This window comes from Equus asinus, chromosome 24 (assembly GCF_041296235.1).
Source record: "Equus asinus isolate D_3611 breed Donkey chromosome 24, EquAss-T2T_v2, whole genome shotgun sequence".
In the NCBI taxonomy this organism is placed as follows: Eukaryota; Metazoa; Chordata; class Mammalia; order Perissodactyla; family Equidae; genus Equus; species Equus asinus.
Genome location: NC_091813.1, coordinates 44632600 through 44652545, shown reverse-complemented (window position 1 = coordinate 44652545; position 19946 = coordinate 44632600). Strand labels below are relative to the sequence as shown.

At 40.9% G+C, this 19946-nt stretch overlaps 1 protein-coding gene across 6 annotated transcripts in view; it reads right to left on the bottom strand.

Moving 5' to 3' along the window:
* Nucleotides 1-7948: 7948 nt before the first annotated feature.
* The window catches only part of ARMC2 (armadillo repeat containing 2), a 98232-nt gene continuing 86234 nt past the window's right edge, over nt 7949-19946 (bottom strand). For all 6 annotated transcript variants that reach the window (XM_014839035.3, XM_014839038.3, XM_014839036.3 and 3 more), the window contains exons 14-18: nt 17841-17963; nt 17424-17537; nt 15366-15498; nt 14870-15030; nt 7949-9147 (exon numbers count right to left, since the gene is read on the bottom strand). In XM_014839035.3, the coding sequence (XP_014694521.1) occupies nt 8990-9147; nt 14870-15030; nt 15366-15498; nt 17424-17537; nt 17841-17963 (689 nt within the window). In that variant the 3' untranslated portion in view covers nt 7949-8989. The remainder of the gene's footprint in view (nt 9148-14869; nt 15031-15365; nt 15499-17423; nt 17538-17840; nt 17964-19946) is intronic.

Genomic DNA, 19946 nt, shown 5'->3' with positions numbered 1-19946 from the left:
GGTACTACCCATTGACTTTGCATCATGTCTTTGCCCGCTTCTGTCTGCTGCTATCACACCATAGCGATACAGGTGAACCTAGCTGGTAAAGTTGCACTGAATATAGTTAAATTTTTACTCTTTCTGCTTCTGCTCTTTCTTTGTTCTTTGCACTTCCCTTGAAACTAAAAAATTTCTACTAGAGGTTCTAATTAGTAGTAGGATGATCACAAAACAAGGTCAACTGAATGCATTATCTTAGTCCATTGAAGCTTATAATCACTTAGAAATCACAAGTCAAAATGAAAATTTTAATGAGTAAAAAAGTGTGCTTATACCTAAAGTAATAAAAGCGTGCATGTGATACACAGTTGATGTTTCAATGCCTCGCATTTAACAGGTGCTTCCTGTTACTCAGAATGTTTTCTCAAAACTAAACACAGGATTTCTAATGTTACTATAATCTTTGAAACTAATAGTTTCCAAAATAATTGGGGAAGGTAAAATAGAATACTCTATGGAATATCAAAACCCTCCCCAACAAGAGGAAAATTTTTTCCTAAATAATCATGAATAGGTTTCTTGCTGAGGTTTCCAGGACTCAGTTTTTAAAATATGAGTTTTTTGTAAAATGTGAGGAACTTCTTTACTAGGGCCAAACTTAATTCAGTATCTCTTGCTATAAGAATAAGCTTAAATTCCAAACACTTCTGTATTTACTACAGTTAATTAAGTTTAACTTCCTATAAATGGTGGTGATATTTTTAACTTAAAATTCATTTGAAAGCAAAGGGATTTTTATTCTAATGGTTTAGCTATTTCAAATTAGTTTTGATAACAGACCATTGGTACATAAGTAGGTAAATAAAACTTGTTGGATAAGCATGTTTTCCATCATTAAAATATTGTGGAAGTTTATTGGCATATTTGTGACTAGTGAATGTCAAGGGATAGCAGAAGGCAGGCGGATGGGGAGTGACATCACCAATGACGCTCCAGGTCCTCATTCCCTTTAGAGACACTGAGTTAACAACAGTATAAGGACCAAATACCTTTGTGAGAACTCTAGAAACTAGTTGGGAAGCTACAGCACCCAGGCAAACACAAAACCAGCTGGAGGCTGCACCAAAAAGTGTAGGAAAAACTGTAGCATTTTGCTGGTCCTAGCCCCTCCCCCTACCTAGCACAGCAAGGCACAACTGAGGGGAAATTCCCATCTCCTCCCTCAGGACAGAAAGAAAACAGTAGAAAATGTGTCCACTATTCTGGCTTCTCTGGGGCCTGCTTGAGGGACTAGACTCTGTCTGACCTGACTAGGAGCACTAGTGGGAGTGGTGGCATGGTTTGGATGCTGGTTGGAGGCCAGTGAAAACAGAAGGTAGCACAAAAGTGCATTACAGCAGCAGGGAGCCTACAGTTCTGCAGGTAGGCACAGGGGGCGCAAGAGATTACAGACAGGAATATAATAGCAACTGAGACAAAAAGCTCCTGAGAAGAAACAAGGGCAAGCCTCTCAGGGAAACTAAAACTGTTAAAAAGCGTATATCCTGGAATACACAAGCCCAGAGAAGATAGATCCCCAGAAAAGGTTCGAGAGATCCCAGAACCTGTAGCCAGGCTGACTGGCAAAGCCAGTCTGTAAAGGCTGGAAGAGGTGGCTATTTTTCAAATGCCCAAACCTCAACAAAGTTCAAGGCATATAAAGAAACGGGAACATGGCCCAGTCTAAGAAACAAAATAATTCTCCAGAAACCGACACTAAAGAAATGCAGATCTTTGAATTACCTGACAAAGAATTTAAAACAATTGTCTTAAAGAGCTCAGTGAACTAAAAAAGGACAAGATTGGTAAAGAAGTCAGGAAAACAATACATGAAAAAAATGAGTATGTCAATAAAGAGATAGAAACTATAAAAAAGAACCAAACAAATTATGGAGCTAAAGAATAAAATAATCGAACTGAAAAATTCACTAGAGGAGTGCAGCAGGAAACTGATCAGACTGAAGGAAGGACCAGCAAACTTAAAGACAGGTTACTTGATATTATCAAGTCAAAGGGACAAAAAGAAAAATTGAAGAAAGGTGAAAAGGGTTCAAGGGATGTATGGAACACCATCAAGGAGGCCAATATACACGTCATGGGAGAAGAGAGAGAGAAAAAAGGGCAGAGAACTTATTTAAAAGAATGGACAAAAACTTAACCAAATTTGAGGAAAGAAATGGGCATACTATTTCAAGAAGCTCAACAAACTCCAAGCAGGATAAACCCAGAGACCCACACTGAGACACATTATAATCAAACTGATGAAAGTCAAAGAAAAAGAATCCTGAAGGCAACTTGTCATGTACAAGGGAGCTTCTACAATATTATCAGCAGGTTTCTCAACACAAACTTTGCAGGCCAGAGTGCAGTAGAATGATAATTCCAAGTGTTGAAAGGAAAAATTATCAACCAAGAATAAAATATCCAGAAAAACTGTTCTTTAAAAATAGAGAAATTAGGACTTTCCCAGAGTTTATCTGAGGAAGTTTATCACCACTAGACCTGCCCTACAAGAAATGTTAAAAGACTTTCTTTAAGTTGAAACAAAAAGATGCTACAGAGCAATGCAAGGCCATATGAAAATTAAAGTTCTCCAGTAAAGGTAAATATATGGACAAATATAGAAACCTGTATTCCTGTAATTTTGGCATGTATGTCTACTTTTAGTTCTTGTATAGGATTTGAAAGACAAAAGCATAAAAAATAACTACAAATCTATGTTAATGGGTACAAAATACATAAAGATATAATTTGTGACATCAATAACATAAAGTGGGGTTGGGCAGAGCTGTAAAGGAGTGGAACTTTTGTATGCAATTCAAGTTGTTATCAGTTTAAAATAGATTGTTATAACTTTGATTTTTTTTTTTATATAAGCCCCATGGTAGCCACAAAAAAAAAATATCTCAAGAACTTACACAAAAATAAATGAGAAGCAAATCAAAGCATGTCACTAAAAAAAAAAAAAAATCAATGAAACACAAAGGAGCAAGAGAGGAAACAAGGGACAAAAAAGCTACAAAACATACAAAAAACAGTGGTAATAGTAAGTTCTTCCGTATCAGTAATTACATTAAATGTAAATGGATTGAATCCCCAATCAAAAGACATAGATTGGCTGAAGGGATAAAGTTAAAAAGAGGATCCAACTATATACTATCTACAAGAGACTAACTTACATCTAAGGACACATATAGGCTGGAAGTGAAAGGATGGAAAAAGATATCCCATCAAAATGGTAACCAAAAGAGTAGAGGCAGCTATACTAATAGCAGACAAAAGGGTCAATTCACCAGGAAGGTATAACAATTATAAATATATATGCACCAAATACCAGAGCTCCTAAATATATGAAGCAAACATTAACAGAATTGAAGAGAGAAATACATACCACCACAATAATAGTAGGAGATTCAATACCCTATTTTCAATAATGGATGGAACAACCAGAAGAAAATGAGTAAGGAACAGAAGACTTGAGCAACACTATAGACCACTTGGACCTATGAGACATATACAGAACACTCCATCCAACAAGAGCAGAATTACATCTTCTTTTCAAGGGCACATGGAACATTCTACAGGATTGTCTATGTTAGGCCCAAAACAAGTTTTAACAAATTTTAAAAGATTGAAATCATACACAGTCTCTCTTCTGATCACAATGCAATGAAACTAGAAATCAATAGCAGAAAGAAAAACTGGGAAATCCACAAGTATATGGAAATTAAACAACACATTCTTACACAACCAATGCATCAAAGAAGAAATCACAAAAGGAATTAGAAAGTAACTCACGACAAATTAAAATGAAAACACAACATACCAAAACTTATGGGATACAGTGAAAGCAGTGCTAAGATAGAAGTTTATAGCTATACATCCTTACATTAATAAAAAAGGAAGATCTCAAATCAACAACCTAATTTCATGTCTCAAGAAAGTAGAGAACAATCTAAACCCAAAGCTAGCAGAAGGAAGGAAATAATAAAGATTCGAGGAGAGATAAATGAAATAGACAATAGAAAAACAATAGGAAAAAAATCAACAAAACTAAGAGTTGTTTGAAAAGATCAAAACTGACAAACCCTTACCTAGATTAAGAGAAAAAAGAAAGAAGACTGAAATAAGTAAAATCAGAAATGAAAAACGGAGCATTACAACTAATGTAACAAAAAAGGATTATAAGAAAATACTATGGACAATTGTACATCAACAAATTGGATAACTCAGAAACACACAACCTACCAAGACTGAATCATAAAGAAATAGAAAATCTGAACAGATCTATAGTAAGGAGATTAAATCAGTAATTGAAAACCTCTCAACAAAGCCCAGGACCAGACAATTTCGCTGGAGAATACGACCAAACATTTAAAGAATTAACACCAGTCTTCCTCAAACTCTTCCAAAAAATTGAAGAGAAGGGAACACTTCCAAACTCATTCTGTGAGACCAGTTGTACCCTGATACCAAAGCCAGATAAAGACACAAGAAAACTACAGACCAATATTCCTGATGAATATTGATGCAAAAATCCTTAACAAAATAGCAAAGAGAATTCAGCAGCACATTAAAAGGATTAAGTAGGATTAATTCCTAGAATGCAAGGATGGTTCAACATACAAAAATTGGTCAATGTATACACTGTGTTAACAGAATGAAGGAAGGAATCATGATCATCTCAATTGATGCAGAAAAAGCATTTGACAAAATTCAGCACCCTTTCATGATAAAAAAAAAAAAAACAATAAAAACGAAACACACTCAACAATCTAGGAGTAGAAGGAAACTACCTAAATGTAATAAAGGCCATTTATGAAAAGCCCATAGTTAATATACTTAATGAAAGACTGGAAGCTTTTTCTCTAAGATCAGGAACAAGACAAGGATGCCTACTCTCACCACTCCCATTCAACATAGTACTGGAAGTCCTAGCCAGAGCAATTAGGCAAGATAAGAAAAGCCATCCAAATTAGAAAGGAAAAGTAAAATTATCTCTATTTGCAGATGACATTATCTTATATGTAGAAAATCCTGAAGATTACACAAAAAAACCTGTTAGAACTAATAAATTCAGCAAAGTTGCAAGATACAAGATCAACACACAAAAATCAGTTGCATTTCTATACAACTAAAAAGGAACAATCTGAAAAGGAAATAAAGAAAACAATTCCATTTACAATAGCATCAGAAAGAGTAAATACTTAGGGATAAACTTAACCAAGAAGTTGAAAGACTTGTACCCTTAAGAGTCCAAAATGTTACTGTAAGAAATTAAAGACGACAAATGGAAATACCTCTCATGTTCATGGGTCAGAAGACTTCATAGTGTTAAGATGTCAATACCATCTGAAAGCAATCTACAGATTCAATGCAATGTCTTTAAAAATGCCATTTTTTGCAGAAATAGAGAAATCCATGCTAAAATTCATATGAAGTCTCAAAGGACCCTAAATAGCCAATCTTGAAAAAGAACAAAGTTGGAGGTCTCACACACCCTGATTTCAAAACATATCACAAGGCTACATAATCAAAACAGTGTGGTACTGGCATAAAGACAGACATATAGACCAAGGGAATAGAACAGAGCCCAGATCCCAATAAACCTTCATGTATATAGTCAAATAAACTTTGACAAGGGTGCCAGGGCCATTCAATGAGGAAAGGACAGTCTCTTCAACAAACAGTGCTGGAAAAACTGGATATCCACATGCAAAAGAATGAAGTTAGACCCTTTCCATACACCATAGACAAAAATTAACTAAAATTGATTAAAGACTAAATGTAAGAACTAAAACTCCTAGAAGAAAACAGGGGAAAAGCTTCAGAACATTGGATTTGGCAATGCTTGCTTGGATGTAACACCAAAAGCAGAGACAAAAGAAAAAAATAGACAAATGGAACTACATCAAACTTAAAAACTTCTCTGCAAAGGACACAATCAACAGTGTGAAAAGGCAACCTACAGAATGGGAGAAAATATTTTCAAATCATATATCTGATGAGGTGTTAATATCCAGACTATATAAAGCTCTCCTTCAACTCAATGACAAAAAACAAATAGTCCAATTAAAACATGGGCAAAGGACTTGAATAGGCATTTCTCCAAAGATGTTATACAAATAACCAACAAACATATGAAAAGATACTCAACATCACTAATTATTAGAGAAATGAAAACCAAAACCACAATGCAATATCACTTCACACCCATGAGGATGGCTATTGAACAAAACAAAAACGAAACAATAAGTTGGTGAAGATGTGAAGAAACTGAAACCCTTGTGCACTGTTGGTGGTAATGTGATATGGTGCAGCCTCTATGGAAAACAGTATAGAGCTTCCTCAAAGAATTAAAAATAGAACTACTAGAGCCAGCCCTGATGGTCTAGTGGTTAAAGTTTGGTGCATTCTGCTTCAACAGCCCAGGTTCAGTTCCCAGTCATGGAACCACACCAATCATCTGTCAATAGCCATGCTGTGGCAGCAGCTCACATAGAAGAACTAGAAGGACTTACAGCTAGAATACACAAGTACGTACTGGAGCTTTGGGGAAGTAAAAAAAAAAAGAGGAAGATGGGCAACAGACGTTAGCTCAGGGTGAATCTTCCCCAGCAAAAAAATAAATAAATAAATAAAAATAGAACTAGTATATGATCCAGTAACTCCACTTCTGAGTATATATCCAAAAGAATTGAAAGCAGGATCTTGAAGAGATATTTACACACCCATGTTCATAGCAGCTTTATTCACAACAGCCATGACGTAGAAGCCACCCAAATGTCCATTGGTGGATGAATGAACAAAGTGTGGTATGTACGTACAAGGGAATATTATTCAGCCCTAAAAAGGAAGGAAATCCTGTCACATGCTCAACATAGATGAACTTTGAGGACATTATACTAAGTGCAATAAGCCAGTCACAAAAAGATACATACTATATGATTCCACTTATATGACGTATCTAAGCTGGTCAAATTCATAGAAAGAGACAGTAGAATGGTGGTTGCTAGATGCTGTAGGGGAGGAGGAAATGGGAGGTGGTTTAATGGCTATAGAGTTTCAGTTTTGCAAGATGAAAAAGTTCCGGAGATCTGTTGCAGAACAATGTGAATATACTTAACACTCCTGAACTGTACGTTTAAAAATAGTTAAGACGGTAAATTTTAGGTTATGTCTTTTTTACCACAATTTTTTTTTAAAGGTGGGTATATGGTTCCAAATGGTCCAGCTTGCACATAAGTCTGACGGGGAGGCGTTTAGTATGGAGGAGAACGAGTATAATGGTATTCCACCATGAGTAGTTACATCAGTTATGAATACCGAAGGAGCTGTTTTAGAGGGAAAAAAAGTTTGATCTTTTTCACTGAAAGTAGAATATATAGCCTGCTATGGATAAAACAAAGGCTTAGAGGGGCCAGCCTGGGGCACAGTGGTTAAGTTCATCCACTCCACTTTGGTGGCCTGGGGTCTGCCAGTTCAGATTCTGGGCATAGACCTAGCACCGCTTGTCAAGCCACACTGTGGTGGCATCCCACATAAGGTAGAGGAAGATTGGCACAGACGTTAGCTCAGCGACAGTCTTCTTCACAAAAGAAAACAAAACAAACAGACTTAGATCCTTAAATGTTTTTGAGAGATCAGCTTCCAGACTTAAAATGATGTCTTCTACTGGAGTGAGTCTGCTAGCGTATACTTACGGATGACTCTAACAAGGTGAGTGTCCCTAGAGGATTTTGCTGAGCCCTAACCAGGGATGAGCCCCAGACTAAAAGAGCCCTTGGAAAGTATTTGTTCCTGGAAATTTAGGTTTTTTTCTAATAGGCTTTAGAGCCCAGCCAGTCTGGGCTGCCTGCCTTTATCCCATTAATCTTGGTATTTTGCAGCGTGAGAGATGAGCCATTAATAACAGCTTTTCTCCAAGCAGAGTAGTAAATCTACTTTTATTTCCAAATCTTCATTTGGCTAGTATAGGATAACAACAGTAATTTCAATTTCTTTGGTTCTTATCATTTATTCAAAGGCCAAACTTATCCTACAAAGAATGGCAAACTAATAAACTAATTACCATCATAATGTTATAATTTATTGAACACCTACTACACATCAGACACTGTACTGGACAGTTTGCCCATTTAATGGTTTTTTTCTAAACTACACCATAATAAAATAGGAATTATCCCCATTTTAGAGTTGAAGCTAAAGAAATTAAGTTACTTGCCCAAGGCCCAAGCAGCGGAGAGCTAGCATTCAACTGAGATCTGCCATACACCTAAGCCTACACTCTTTCTAGGATATCACCTCCCTAGTCACGGAGAGTTACAATTATAAGGATAGTCTAGTCATTTTATTTCAAATGAAAAGAAGGAGGTAAAATACTCCCTTTTTCATCTATTTTGCTTATTTAATAGAGTAGATGGCTCAAAGCAGTCTTCTTTAAGTTTTTCTGCTTACTCCTCTTAATATGAGAACCAGAAAAATACTGGTACCTAACCCAGAAAATTACTAGATGACATAAGAATTAGCACAGATACTTATGTGGAAATATATTCCTAATAGTGTTGACCACCATTCTTTCTATACACAAAGCCTAATAGTCTTCGGTGCACAGTTCATTTAACTACTGAACTGACAAGCGCTTCAAGTCCAGAATTGTCAAATCAGGATTTTAAGACTAGAACTAAGTTATTTAATAAAGAATAGAAGAAAAAGTCATTTACTTAGAAAAACCATGCATATATTTTCATCTTACATTGCTCCGAGCAGAAAGTACAACATGTATATTCATTTTTCCATAATACCTAACAAGAAGAAATGCTTCTTTTAAAATACTTAGACTACTCACTAAAATCAGTACCTGAAAACTTTCAATATTGCTTAATACTGAAAAAAAATGTTCACGTTTGTTACCACTTCTTAAGAATGAAGGAGACCTGACTTCCTGTTTGTTGTTAATTTCACCATGTTAGGAAGAAGGAATAGGCAGGGCTTCCAGGAAGCTGTGATGACTCTGAATTCGGTTTAGAAGCTGCTGCGCCACAGGTTGGAATTCTGTTTCCCAGTGGAGTCTGTGATAATTCTTTAGGTCTTGGTCAAAACTGCCACCCAGTGCTAGCTCTTCATCTGTATCAGAAAAATGAAAATTACAGCAATTATTTGGAAATGCAATCTTATTGAATAAAGTTTAATTTTCAATGGCATGAGTTAAACCCATCCGGGATCATCTCTAATTCCAACATGACATAGGTAGGATTTGGGGTTAAAAGACTTTTTTAATGGGAGTCATTCTTTATTCTTTTTTATCAACTATTTTCAAATAAGTATATTTTAGTCTCTTAATAAAGAAGGAAAATAATCTTCTCAAAAAAAAATCCTAGATTGAATTGAGCTCTTATTTCAACTAATCCGTAGTGCTTATATGTAAAGCCCACATCCAAAAATCAGATGGCAATTTCTCAGAATAAAGTATTAACGGGTTACTTCCTTCTCTGCACATTAGAAAAGTTAATTACTTCAGTGGTGACAGATGAAACAAGGAGTCAGGAAATCTTTTGGGAAAGCAGCGTGGTTGAGTTTGACACTGTAAACTTGACTGAAAACCAACTTGCTGGCTTCAGAGCAACCTAGACATAGTCCCTTGAAACGACACCCCTATGCTCTCTTCAGTAACAGTGAAAAGTGGGGCACTTTGAGAACCCCAAGAAGTACTAGAATCCCAAGTGAGTTCATGGATAATGCAGAAAAGCACTTGTGAAAAAAATGCACAACTGCAGCCTTGGTTTGCTTCTTAATCCCAGGGCACTCTGCATTCTGTGAACACCGTAAGTATATTCCGCCCAAGTAGGGAGATAAATGGCCACTAATGTTTCTGCGCCGACCCGCCACCGCATTTTTCCTTGTTTATGTAGGAGTTGTGAAGGACTTCAGGAAAATGCAGTGGCCTGCAAGTCAGAAGATTGGCTCTGCCACTTCCTAGGTCTGCGGCTAAGGCAGACTTCTTAAGTGGTAACCGCTAAATCCTAAAATGACCACAAATATTGCTACTTACATAATCTGCAAACTCTTTTCATAGGGCCAATTAAAATCCTATTATAAATGCTTCCTTACTGTTTACATCAAATTTTCTACACTGAGTATTTTCACAGACTCTGTGTGCTTTGGCTCTCTTGGTGTTAGTGTCGCCACCCAGAATAAGAATAAGATAAGGGAGTCTGGAATCCCAGTTTTTACCTTCCCTTCCTCTCCTCCAACCAAGTGGACAGCTATGCAGCTCTGAGATAAGTTCCGGGCAGACACAAACACTTCAGCAAGGAGCTCCATGGAGACCCCTGTAAGCAAACCTGGATCTCCCCACCCACAAGATAACCAGGACCTTGAGAGGAGGAGAATGCAGATGGCATCTGATGCCTTCAAAGCCCTTCCCAGTGGGCTACTTCTGGACCAGAGGAGTCTGCGAGACTCTGAGTGCTTTCCCATTTCCGGATCTCCTTCCTGCTCACTCCTCCAGATATTCTGAGCACTAAACTTCCATTAAAAAATTAATTCTCTTGTTTATGCCCTTCTTTTCCAAGCAGCTTAGGACTAAGGGCTGCCCAGGCACTTCGCCGTCCCCTCCTCTCCCAGGGCTTTGGTGGGATTTGGTGATTTTAGCAAATCTATTTTGGTGTTTTGGGGTTTTTTCAATCCAATGTCAAGACTATGTAACTCTTCTTGAGGCTTGGCCTATAATTAGTTAATCTACACTCAGACCCTATTAATTATAAATTGGGTTAGACAAGATAACAAAAGTGGCCAAACAGCTACAGGTAAGAGAAAAGTAGTCTAAAGTTTCAAAGTAAATACAGCAAATACATAAAAAGTGCCGTATTGCCTAGATATTAAAAGTGTATAAAGAGTGGCAGAGGATAATTCAAGAAAAATTTAGATCTATGATTTTCAAACTTTTTTGACTGTAACATAAATACATATTACATTATGACTGTACACATATACTTACAACATATTTATATACAAAACCAAACATTTCACAATGGAATACTTATCTTTATGACATGTAATATTTTCTGACATTTTCTTTCTCTGCTACTTCATTTTTTAAAGATGCTGGTCAGAGTGTGAAAAGCACTGATTTAGACAACCAGTCATTCTTAAGTTTTCTTTGTGCACAACACACTTCCAGATACTAGAATTGTAGGGTATTAGAAAAGGATTAAAGGACTCAAAACAATAAATTTGTCAGGGATCATTATAACACAGACTCTATTACAGTTTAAGTATCCTGCAGCATCCATAGAAGCATCCCCTACTCACTGCACTATTTCTCAGCTTGCTGTCCAGCACCAGGTAGCTGTTGAGGGTTGGATTGTTGTCCTGCCTATTTAAGGTGTGGTCCTCAAATCTTCCAGAAGCAGCTGATGGCTCTTTGGCATAGGCTTGATGATGGAATCTGACTTGAACCTTGGGCCCCACTCTACCCCTTTGTCACATCACCTGGGGGCTAAGTTCCATGTACCTTATGATGAGCATAAAATAACCTAGTGAGTATGTTTTACGTTCACAATAATAAACGGCGCACACTGCTCACCAGCTGCCAGCTCCCCAGAGAGAAGCCTATGGGCACAGCACTTAAGAACTTCAAGATAAACACCCAGCTAATGAGTTCCTAAGAAGTAATTGTAGCATATCAGGACGTTTTAGACAACATCCTTTTAAAAACACTTTCCAAAAAGACTGTCAACATCCCAACATCCCAATTCTGTTGAGGACCATTACTTTCTTTTCTTTTTCCAGTTGCCCATCAAGAAGAGTTGGGTAACATATTGCTGTATCAATAGCCTTGCCATGTTTTCTAAAAACAGTGCTCACACTTCAACAGAGGGCTTTGGGATTTAACAGCTCATCTTGTTTTCAAAATGGCCTTTTTTTAGCTATCTTTGTAAAACAATGGAAATTTAAGTACACTCTCACCCACATATCCATTTCACTTGCTGCCACCCAACTGGCCAGACACAGCTACAACCCTGCCAGAAGCAAGGGTCTGAGGCCCACACAGCTGAGAGCAAAGCCAGGAAGCAGCCTGGTCCTCACAGTTCGTAAGGAGGGCCTTGTGATCACGTGAGAAATCGGGCCAAGCTCTGCTGGTGACTTGGCTCCCTGATGGACTGTGTTTGTTATCCATGCTCCAATCTCTTCCATGGGGTGGGCTAAGGGTGCTATGTAACGGAACAGCAGAAAAACACAGGCACAGAGGTTCATTTTCTGATGAAAAGTCCTGGCTTTTCTATAGTATGACCTTAGCCAAGTCACTTAGCTGTCCTAGATCTACTTTCCTCATCTGTCACCTAGATGATGGCCTCAGAGAGATCTTACAAGGATAGAATGAACATGCTTTAAAAGTATATAGCCCTATTAAAACAAAGGTACCACTACTGTCAGTCAATCCACAAGCATCTATCAAGAACCTAGTTTGCACAAGGCAATATCCTTTCCTTAAAGTGGCTTGGCTGGAGTGGGGAAATAAAAGTTACAAAACAATCATACAGGAGAAGTTACACAGTTCAGGAGTAATTGCTGTATAAGAAGTGTAGATTTCCTGTGACTAGACTGCGCTTGAAGAGGGCCTGTCCTGGAAGGACAGGCAGCATCTGGCTGCATAGCTAAGGGATATGGCCCTGCAGAGGTACAGAGGTTGGGGAAGCACAGGGGAAGACCAGCCTGGCTCTCGGGGAAGGTGAGGGAGGGGAGAAGCAGGCAATAGCCCTGCTACAGTGAAGTGCCTGCCAGGTGTGCTGCCTGCTGCTGAGAAGCCAGGCAGGCCCACATCCGCTTCTAAGAGGTCCTTGTGCCACAAGGCCGCACCATTTTGTTATTTATGGCTAATTGCCCTCGACTTAGGAGCCAAAGGAAGTCACAGATAGCCTTGGTGGAAGCAGCTGCTGCCTAAGGCACAAAAGCCCTACACCCCAGGAGAGTGACTCACGGAACCAATCACATCTTCTCCCCAAATGGGAGACAGATAGAAGGGTTCGCCAACAACAGAGGAGACGCAGAGTCACACACACTGAGTGCAGCAAGAAGCAGCCTCGAGGTAGTTGAAGCTGCAGCCCAGCAGGAGCGTAGAGGGAACGAGGGGGAGGAAGGACTTCTCCCGTAACAGCAGGGCTGGGTCTCCAGCAGCGTGGAGCAGAGGATGCCCACTACTGAGGGGCTCACTGGAGGACTCTGCTTCCTTCTAGAATGACCTTCCAGGTCCTGAGTGCCTCTCCAGCAGGCGTTGGGCAGCAGGCTTATTTCCTGGCTTCCTTCTTCCCTGGGCTTCCTTCCCTCGAACTCCTCCATCACCCAGGGCAGTGGTTCTCAGTCCTCGCTGAAGAGCAGACTCATCCGTGGAACTTTCTAAAAACGCAGATAATCGGCCTCGCCCCAGAGCTCCTGAATCAGAATTCCTGGGGATGGGGCCAGGATAAGCGTGTTTAATTCCACAGTTGACTCCAATGTTCTGCCACAGTTGAGAGTTGAATTAAGGCAAGTTGAGCATGCACTTCTGCTCCTGGCAACCCGAGAAAGCTGAACGTTCACCGAGGAGACTGTGAACCTCAATGGTTTAAAATCATGCCCATTTTTTCTTACTCTTACATACACAAAATTACATACCTGAAAAAAAAAATTTCACATCAACCTAGCAAACCTGATTCTTTCAAATAACTTCTGGTTCTGAGTTCCTGTTTAATAACATATTGTTACAACACTTGGAATTGACAGAGCACTTTCACAAGCGCGTTTTGAGGACTTGCCGTGTGTCAGGCACTGTCTCAAGCTCTTTGGACGCATCTGCTCATTATCATCCTGACAACCCCACAAAGTGGACATCCGTCCTCCCCATCTTAGAGATGAGAGAATAGAAATTCAGGGAGGTTGAGCCCAGGGTTAAAACCCTGTAAATTATAGAGTGAGGTCTTAAACTCAGAGCTGTCTGAATCCAGCCTCCTGGTCTTTCCAGGATGCTTGTTTAATCTGCATGACTCCATGTGGCAGGGCAGGGATTATCATGTCCCCATTTTAGAGACGAAAAAGACCAGTTCTGAGAGATTCTCTTGTCAAATGCCACCATCAGAGAGAAGGATCTGAACCCATGGCTTCTGTGTCACATTGAACCTTTCCACACGGCCTTGCGGATCCAACACAGTGGCTGAGCAATGGAGGGGGTCATCTCCTCCATTTTGGGAAAAGGGTTATTGAAAACACCCATTTACTGACCCAAATCGTTGTTAGACCTAAACCAGGATGAAAAAAATGACCCTAAAAATAAAAACTTTCAAAATGTAAGACACTATCCTCTCTTCTTTGGTTTGTACCCATGATCTCCTATCTTTCAAGGATACAGACCCCCGCCCCCCGTAATAGTCTCGCAGACGGACCCCCACATGATAATTAACATAGCTGCTAATTAAAATGTATAGATTCATTAAAAGCACAACTTAATTCAGAGTAGCTTTTAGCCATATTTCCTCAGTTGCAACAATGCCTATATACTTTTAAACAACAGAAATACATTTATGCTGAGATCTTGTACTTCTGCAGTGTATAGAAAATGCCAAAAAAGAAAAAAAAAAGCCACAGAGAAATCATGACAGTACCCAATGAGTTAAAAGTCCTTGTGTGCCTTTTGTAAATAACTTTCAGTCTTTTCCAGATATTTCCAAATTATAATAATCTTTAACATGCTCTTGTTACTTACAGAAACATAGCCACCCAAACACATACTAATCTTTATCCATCCAGGTCACAGAACACAATTTTTATCTCGCTCTGATAAAACTCACAGACTCACACTCAGGAGTCCTACCTAAAAATGATGGCAGCAGGACTAAGAGGGTGTTGGTCTCTTCATCTCCAAAACATGACGAAGCGTTAGTGATATTTTCACTGAAGTTCCATAAAGTTTTGCAAACCAAGCAGGCCAGCTGCCAATCGGTAGGCCCCACATCTCTTAAACACTCCACCAACCTGAGTTAAGAAAAGTCAAACTGAGAAGTTATTAGGTCCGAATCTCTTTTTCTATTTTTAGCATTATGATTATCCTTCTGTAATGCTTAGTATTTCTATAATTCTGTGACTATTTAATATAATTTCATCGACAATTTTAAGTAGCTACAAAGTAGCGATAACCACCTCTGAAGTAAGTGTCCAGGGGAACCTAAATCCTCTCTTTAGCCCAGACTTGGCTCTTCCAAATGTTGAAATACCTCCCCGCTGAGGAATGACGAGAGGGGCCCAAGCTCCCTGGAAAACTCCGTCCCCGGGATCCTGAGTGAGTGAGGGCTCCAGGCCTGGAAACTTACTTTTTAATGCCACCTCCCTCTTTTAGGATGATGCGCTTGTCTTGATCCACGGTGAGATTTAGGAGGACGCCACAAGCAGAAAAGCAGATCTCCTGATGCTTAGCACCCAGCAGGGCAATCAGGAACTTGTGGACTGGGAAGGGCGAGAACAGACGCAGACCAGTAAAGCTCAGGGGGCCCAGCTAGGTCTTATTTTACAAAGGGGAAATGGGGAGTGGCTTGCAAAATGGAAACCCTGCAAGGGGACTTACCCATTGTCCAGCAGTGGGTTCACCAACATCCACCACTTCCAGAACCTGCCCCACCCCCCAGGTCCTCTGTCCCCAGATATTGCTACATTTGACTCAGGTATCAGCTCCCTCTCCAAGGCGGACATAGAGTCCCTGCCTGGGCAAAGGAGGGAACCGCAGACTTCCAACCACACAGGTGACATTCACCTCCAACTTCTGGTTGTTCTCAAGGGCCCTTTTGAATTGCTTAGGAGCAATTTTCTTTAAATTACACAGCTCCTGGGGAGGGAAGTAGGCGCCCGTTGAGATCCTTCCTGAAGTTTTCCAGGTCCACAGCTTGTAAGAGAAGACTTGCTCAGACCCCTGGGAACCAGCCTGCGGCAAGGCAGGAATTCCAGGGTAAGGGGCGTCTCAGATCAGGGCAGGCTCCCTGCCTCTGGGAACCGTTTTCCCTTAGTCCTAGGAAAAGGAACTGTTGGTCCTGTTTCCTCATCCCCCAGTGGGGGCTGGGAGAAAGCATGGATAAGATGTGTGCTCCTTTCTCCTGCATACCTGAGAGGTGGCCACCCATTCTGACTTTGGCTCCACTGGTGGGTCAGACAGTGAGCCTGGCAAAGGCAGCCTCGCATATATGTGTGTTTTTAAGAGTCCAAAGAATGTCCACCAAAACGTGAACAGTTATCTCCGGGGTAGTGAGAGGATGGGTGAGTGTTTGCTGCTGCTGCTTTTTTTTTTAATATCTGTCTTATCTAAATTTCTATCACAAACATGGATAACTAGGTATTTTTTGTTATTCTTACATGAAATATTTGAGATATACAAAAAGTACAGTTAGGGGCCAGCCCCGTGGCCAAGTGGTTAAGTTCGTGCACTCCGGCTTCGGCGGCCCAGGGTTTCACTGGTTCGAATCCTGGGCGTGGATATGGCACTGCTCATCAGGCCACACTGAGGCAGCGTCCCACATGCCACAACTAGAAGGACTCACAACTAAAAACTATGTACCAGGGGGCTTTGGGGAGAAAAAGGAAAAACAAAATCTAAAAAAAAAAAAAACAGTACAGTTAGTATAAACGTTTGTGTACCTGCCACCCAGTTTAAGAAATAGAATATTACAGAGCCAATTTTATATCTTTGGGCATCCTTTCCCTTCCAAAGGTAACTTCTGTCTTAAACATGCAGTTTATCATTTCCAAATACTTTTTATACCTTATACCATTACTACATGAGTACATGACATGAACAATACCCAATATTGTTTTGCGTGTTTTAAAACATATTTATGGCATTATTCTGTATATATCTCCCGTCACTAGCTTTTTTGCTCCTACATTCCGTGTTTGAGGTTGATCCGTATGGATACATGAACCTCTAGCTCATTTATTTTAATTGCTGTAGAATATTTTGTTCCGTGATGCATTTTTCCTCTTGCCTGTCGGTGGACATTTAGGTTGTTTCCAAGTTTTGCAGTTACAAGCAGTACTGTAATTGACATTCTAGCACACGAAGGAGACTGTCTCTTGAGCCCAGTCACATGGATGGAGATGATGAGTATAGATCACTTGTGTCCCTTAAAGAAACACACACACACACACACGCCCTCTCGGACTCAGAAGGCCACTCCCAAGGGAGAGGGGAACACGGAGAGCACTTCCTAGATCCATCTTGGCATCTGAGCCGAGAGCATTACTTACGGACAGAACAGAATGTAAAGCACTACTCGTCCCAAAGCAGAAACAAGTGTCATGTTGTCATGACCCAAGCTGCGAAACCGCTCAGCTGTTTATTGGCAAGAAGCACATGTTTACGAATGTACGAGTCATTAACTCACCATTTTCCTGCACAATGAAATCGCAGATGTCGTGATCCTGGGAGAGATTTCCAAAAACGCGCACAGCCTCCAGGATTCCATCCATGTTTTTACTCACCAGAAGCTTGACGAGCACTGGGTTTGGTGGCCAGAGAAATGAAATCGGTGAATTTAAGTTTTAATTTAAAGGCTACTAGAAACCAATATCATATTAAATACTGATAACTTACAAGTTAACAGTGATAAAATACAAAATATAAGGGGACTTGAGCAAGAATTAAGAAACTAACTTTTTCCCAATTCTAATTAGAATCAAATCAGGCTCTTAGATATTTGTATCAGAAATCAGAAAACATGAATGCCTCCAGTTCTGTTTACTTAATAAAGTCAAAAGCTTAAACGAACATGCATCTACACAAACCCAACTCAGAACCTTACATTCAGCAATATACAGCTTTTTGTCTTGGATTACGGAGTCCTTCACTCGGTAGTAAGACAAGTTGTTGATTGTTGCTGTAGTATTGATCACCAGCTCTTCACAATCATCAACTGACTTGTATTCTGAAACAAAGTGAGGATAAGGCTGGCAACGACTCATTGCAGGGGCAGAAACAATGCCATCCTAACTGCAGCAACAGCTGTGGCAGGGACAAGCCATTGTCCGGGGCAAGGTCTGTGCAAGGGCACTGCCTGCTCTTGCTGCTTGCTTCTTTATTACTGATGACATTTCCTGCAGGGAAATGCACCAAATGCAGGGACCACTCCTGGCCGGGGTTTAGAACACAGTAAGCTCAATCCCTCCTGCCAAGGGGTCTGGAAAAGTCGGGCTCATCTGGGCCCTGTGTCTGTAGTAAAGCAAAGGTGCCAACACACCGGGAAGCCGAGCCATCTCTAATCCCTTCTGGTTTGCCCTGACCCTGAGCTCTCCCAGGGGCTCCACCCTGGGGTGTGTCCCCCACACCCCCACCGCCCAACAGAATGACCCTTAGGTCATAATCCACCCATGACTTCCAAACACGCAGAATGGGATCCCTCTCACCTCCTCTACGCCCACCTAGCCCATCTCTCCCCTCCTAACTGGCTTCCCCTCTTCCACCTTCACCTCCCTGAGTCTATCCTCAACACTGTGATCCTTTAAAAGTAAGTCGATAGAGAAGGACAATCTCCGTATGACTCCACTCATATGAGGAACTTAAACATGTGGACAAAGAGAACAGATTAGTGGCTACCAGGGGAAAGGGGGGTGGGGGTGGGCACAAAGGGTGAAGGGATGCACCTACAACACGACTGACAAACAGCAATGTACAACTGAAATTTCACAAGATTGTAACCTATCATTAACTCAAAAAAAAAAGTAAGTCGACAATGCCGCTCCTCTCACATGGCCCTCAGGCCCTACCTGAGCCGCCTCCATCCTTCCCTGTCTTGCCTCATCTGCTGCTCTAGCCCCCAGGCCCCACAGTCAACCACACCGGTGTTTGTGCTGTTTTTGAACCTGTCAGCATGATCCTGCCTGAGAACCCCTGTCCTGCTCTTCCTCTGTCTGGAATGTCCTCTTCTTCCAGCTGTCCACTTGGCTCACTCCTCACGTCCTTCAGGTCGTGGCTGAGATGTCACCTTATCGGACATACTTTCCTTAACCACCCACAGAAAATGGTGCCATTATTGGCTTTTCCCCTTTCCCCACTGTCATTTTCCCCATAGCACACATGACTGCCTGATGTCACGTGGTTGATGTTTCTTGTCCAGCTCTAAGATGCAGGCTCCACGAGGATTCGGGATTTACCTCTTACTGACTGCTGCATCCCCAGCCCCTAGAAAGGTGTGTGGCATGCAGCAGGTGCTCAGTAGATAGTTGCTGGATGAAGAATGAGTGGACAAATGAATGAACCCTTTAGCCCAGCACACAAGACCCTGAGTAATTCTGCCCCTGCCTTCCCCTCAGCCTCAGCCTCATCTCCTGATTACTCCAGCCACAGTGCAGAGAAGCGTAGAGGCAGGGATACTGGTTAGGAGCTTCCTGTGACATTCTGAATGACAACATAGCCTAGGCTTGGGCGACAGCAGAGTGATGGAGCAGAGTGGCCGGACTGGAAAACTGTTTGGGGAGGAAAATGGACACTATGTGGTGAAGACTGGATTGGGGGATAAGGGACAGGAATCTCTCAGGATGATCCCTGGGTTTCTGGATTACTTAACTGGATGGACAGCGATCACATTCTCTGAATTAAGGGCGTGGGAAGAGGGTTCAGTTGGCGGAAAGGTCATGAGTTCGGCTTTAGAGGTCTTGAGGTGCTTCTGAAGCATGCAGTCCATGAGGGCTAAGGCACTTGGATATAGGGTCTGGCAATCAGAGGAAAAGGCACAAGTCTGGTTACACTGAACTAGCTACAGCAACCTGACTGACAGAGCAGTGGAGGCAGGACCACTGCCACAGCGGCTCCAGAAGGTAAAGCATTGAACCAAAGCAGATTACTCTCAAGCTTAAGATCTCATGGAATTTGCCTTGCTGGGTTTGGAACTTGCTTGGGACCTGTCACACTT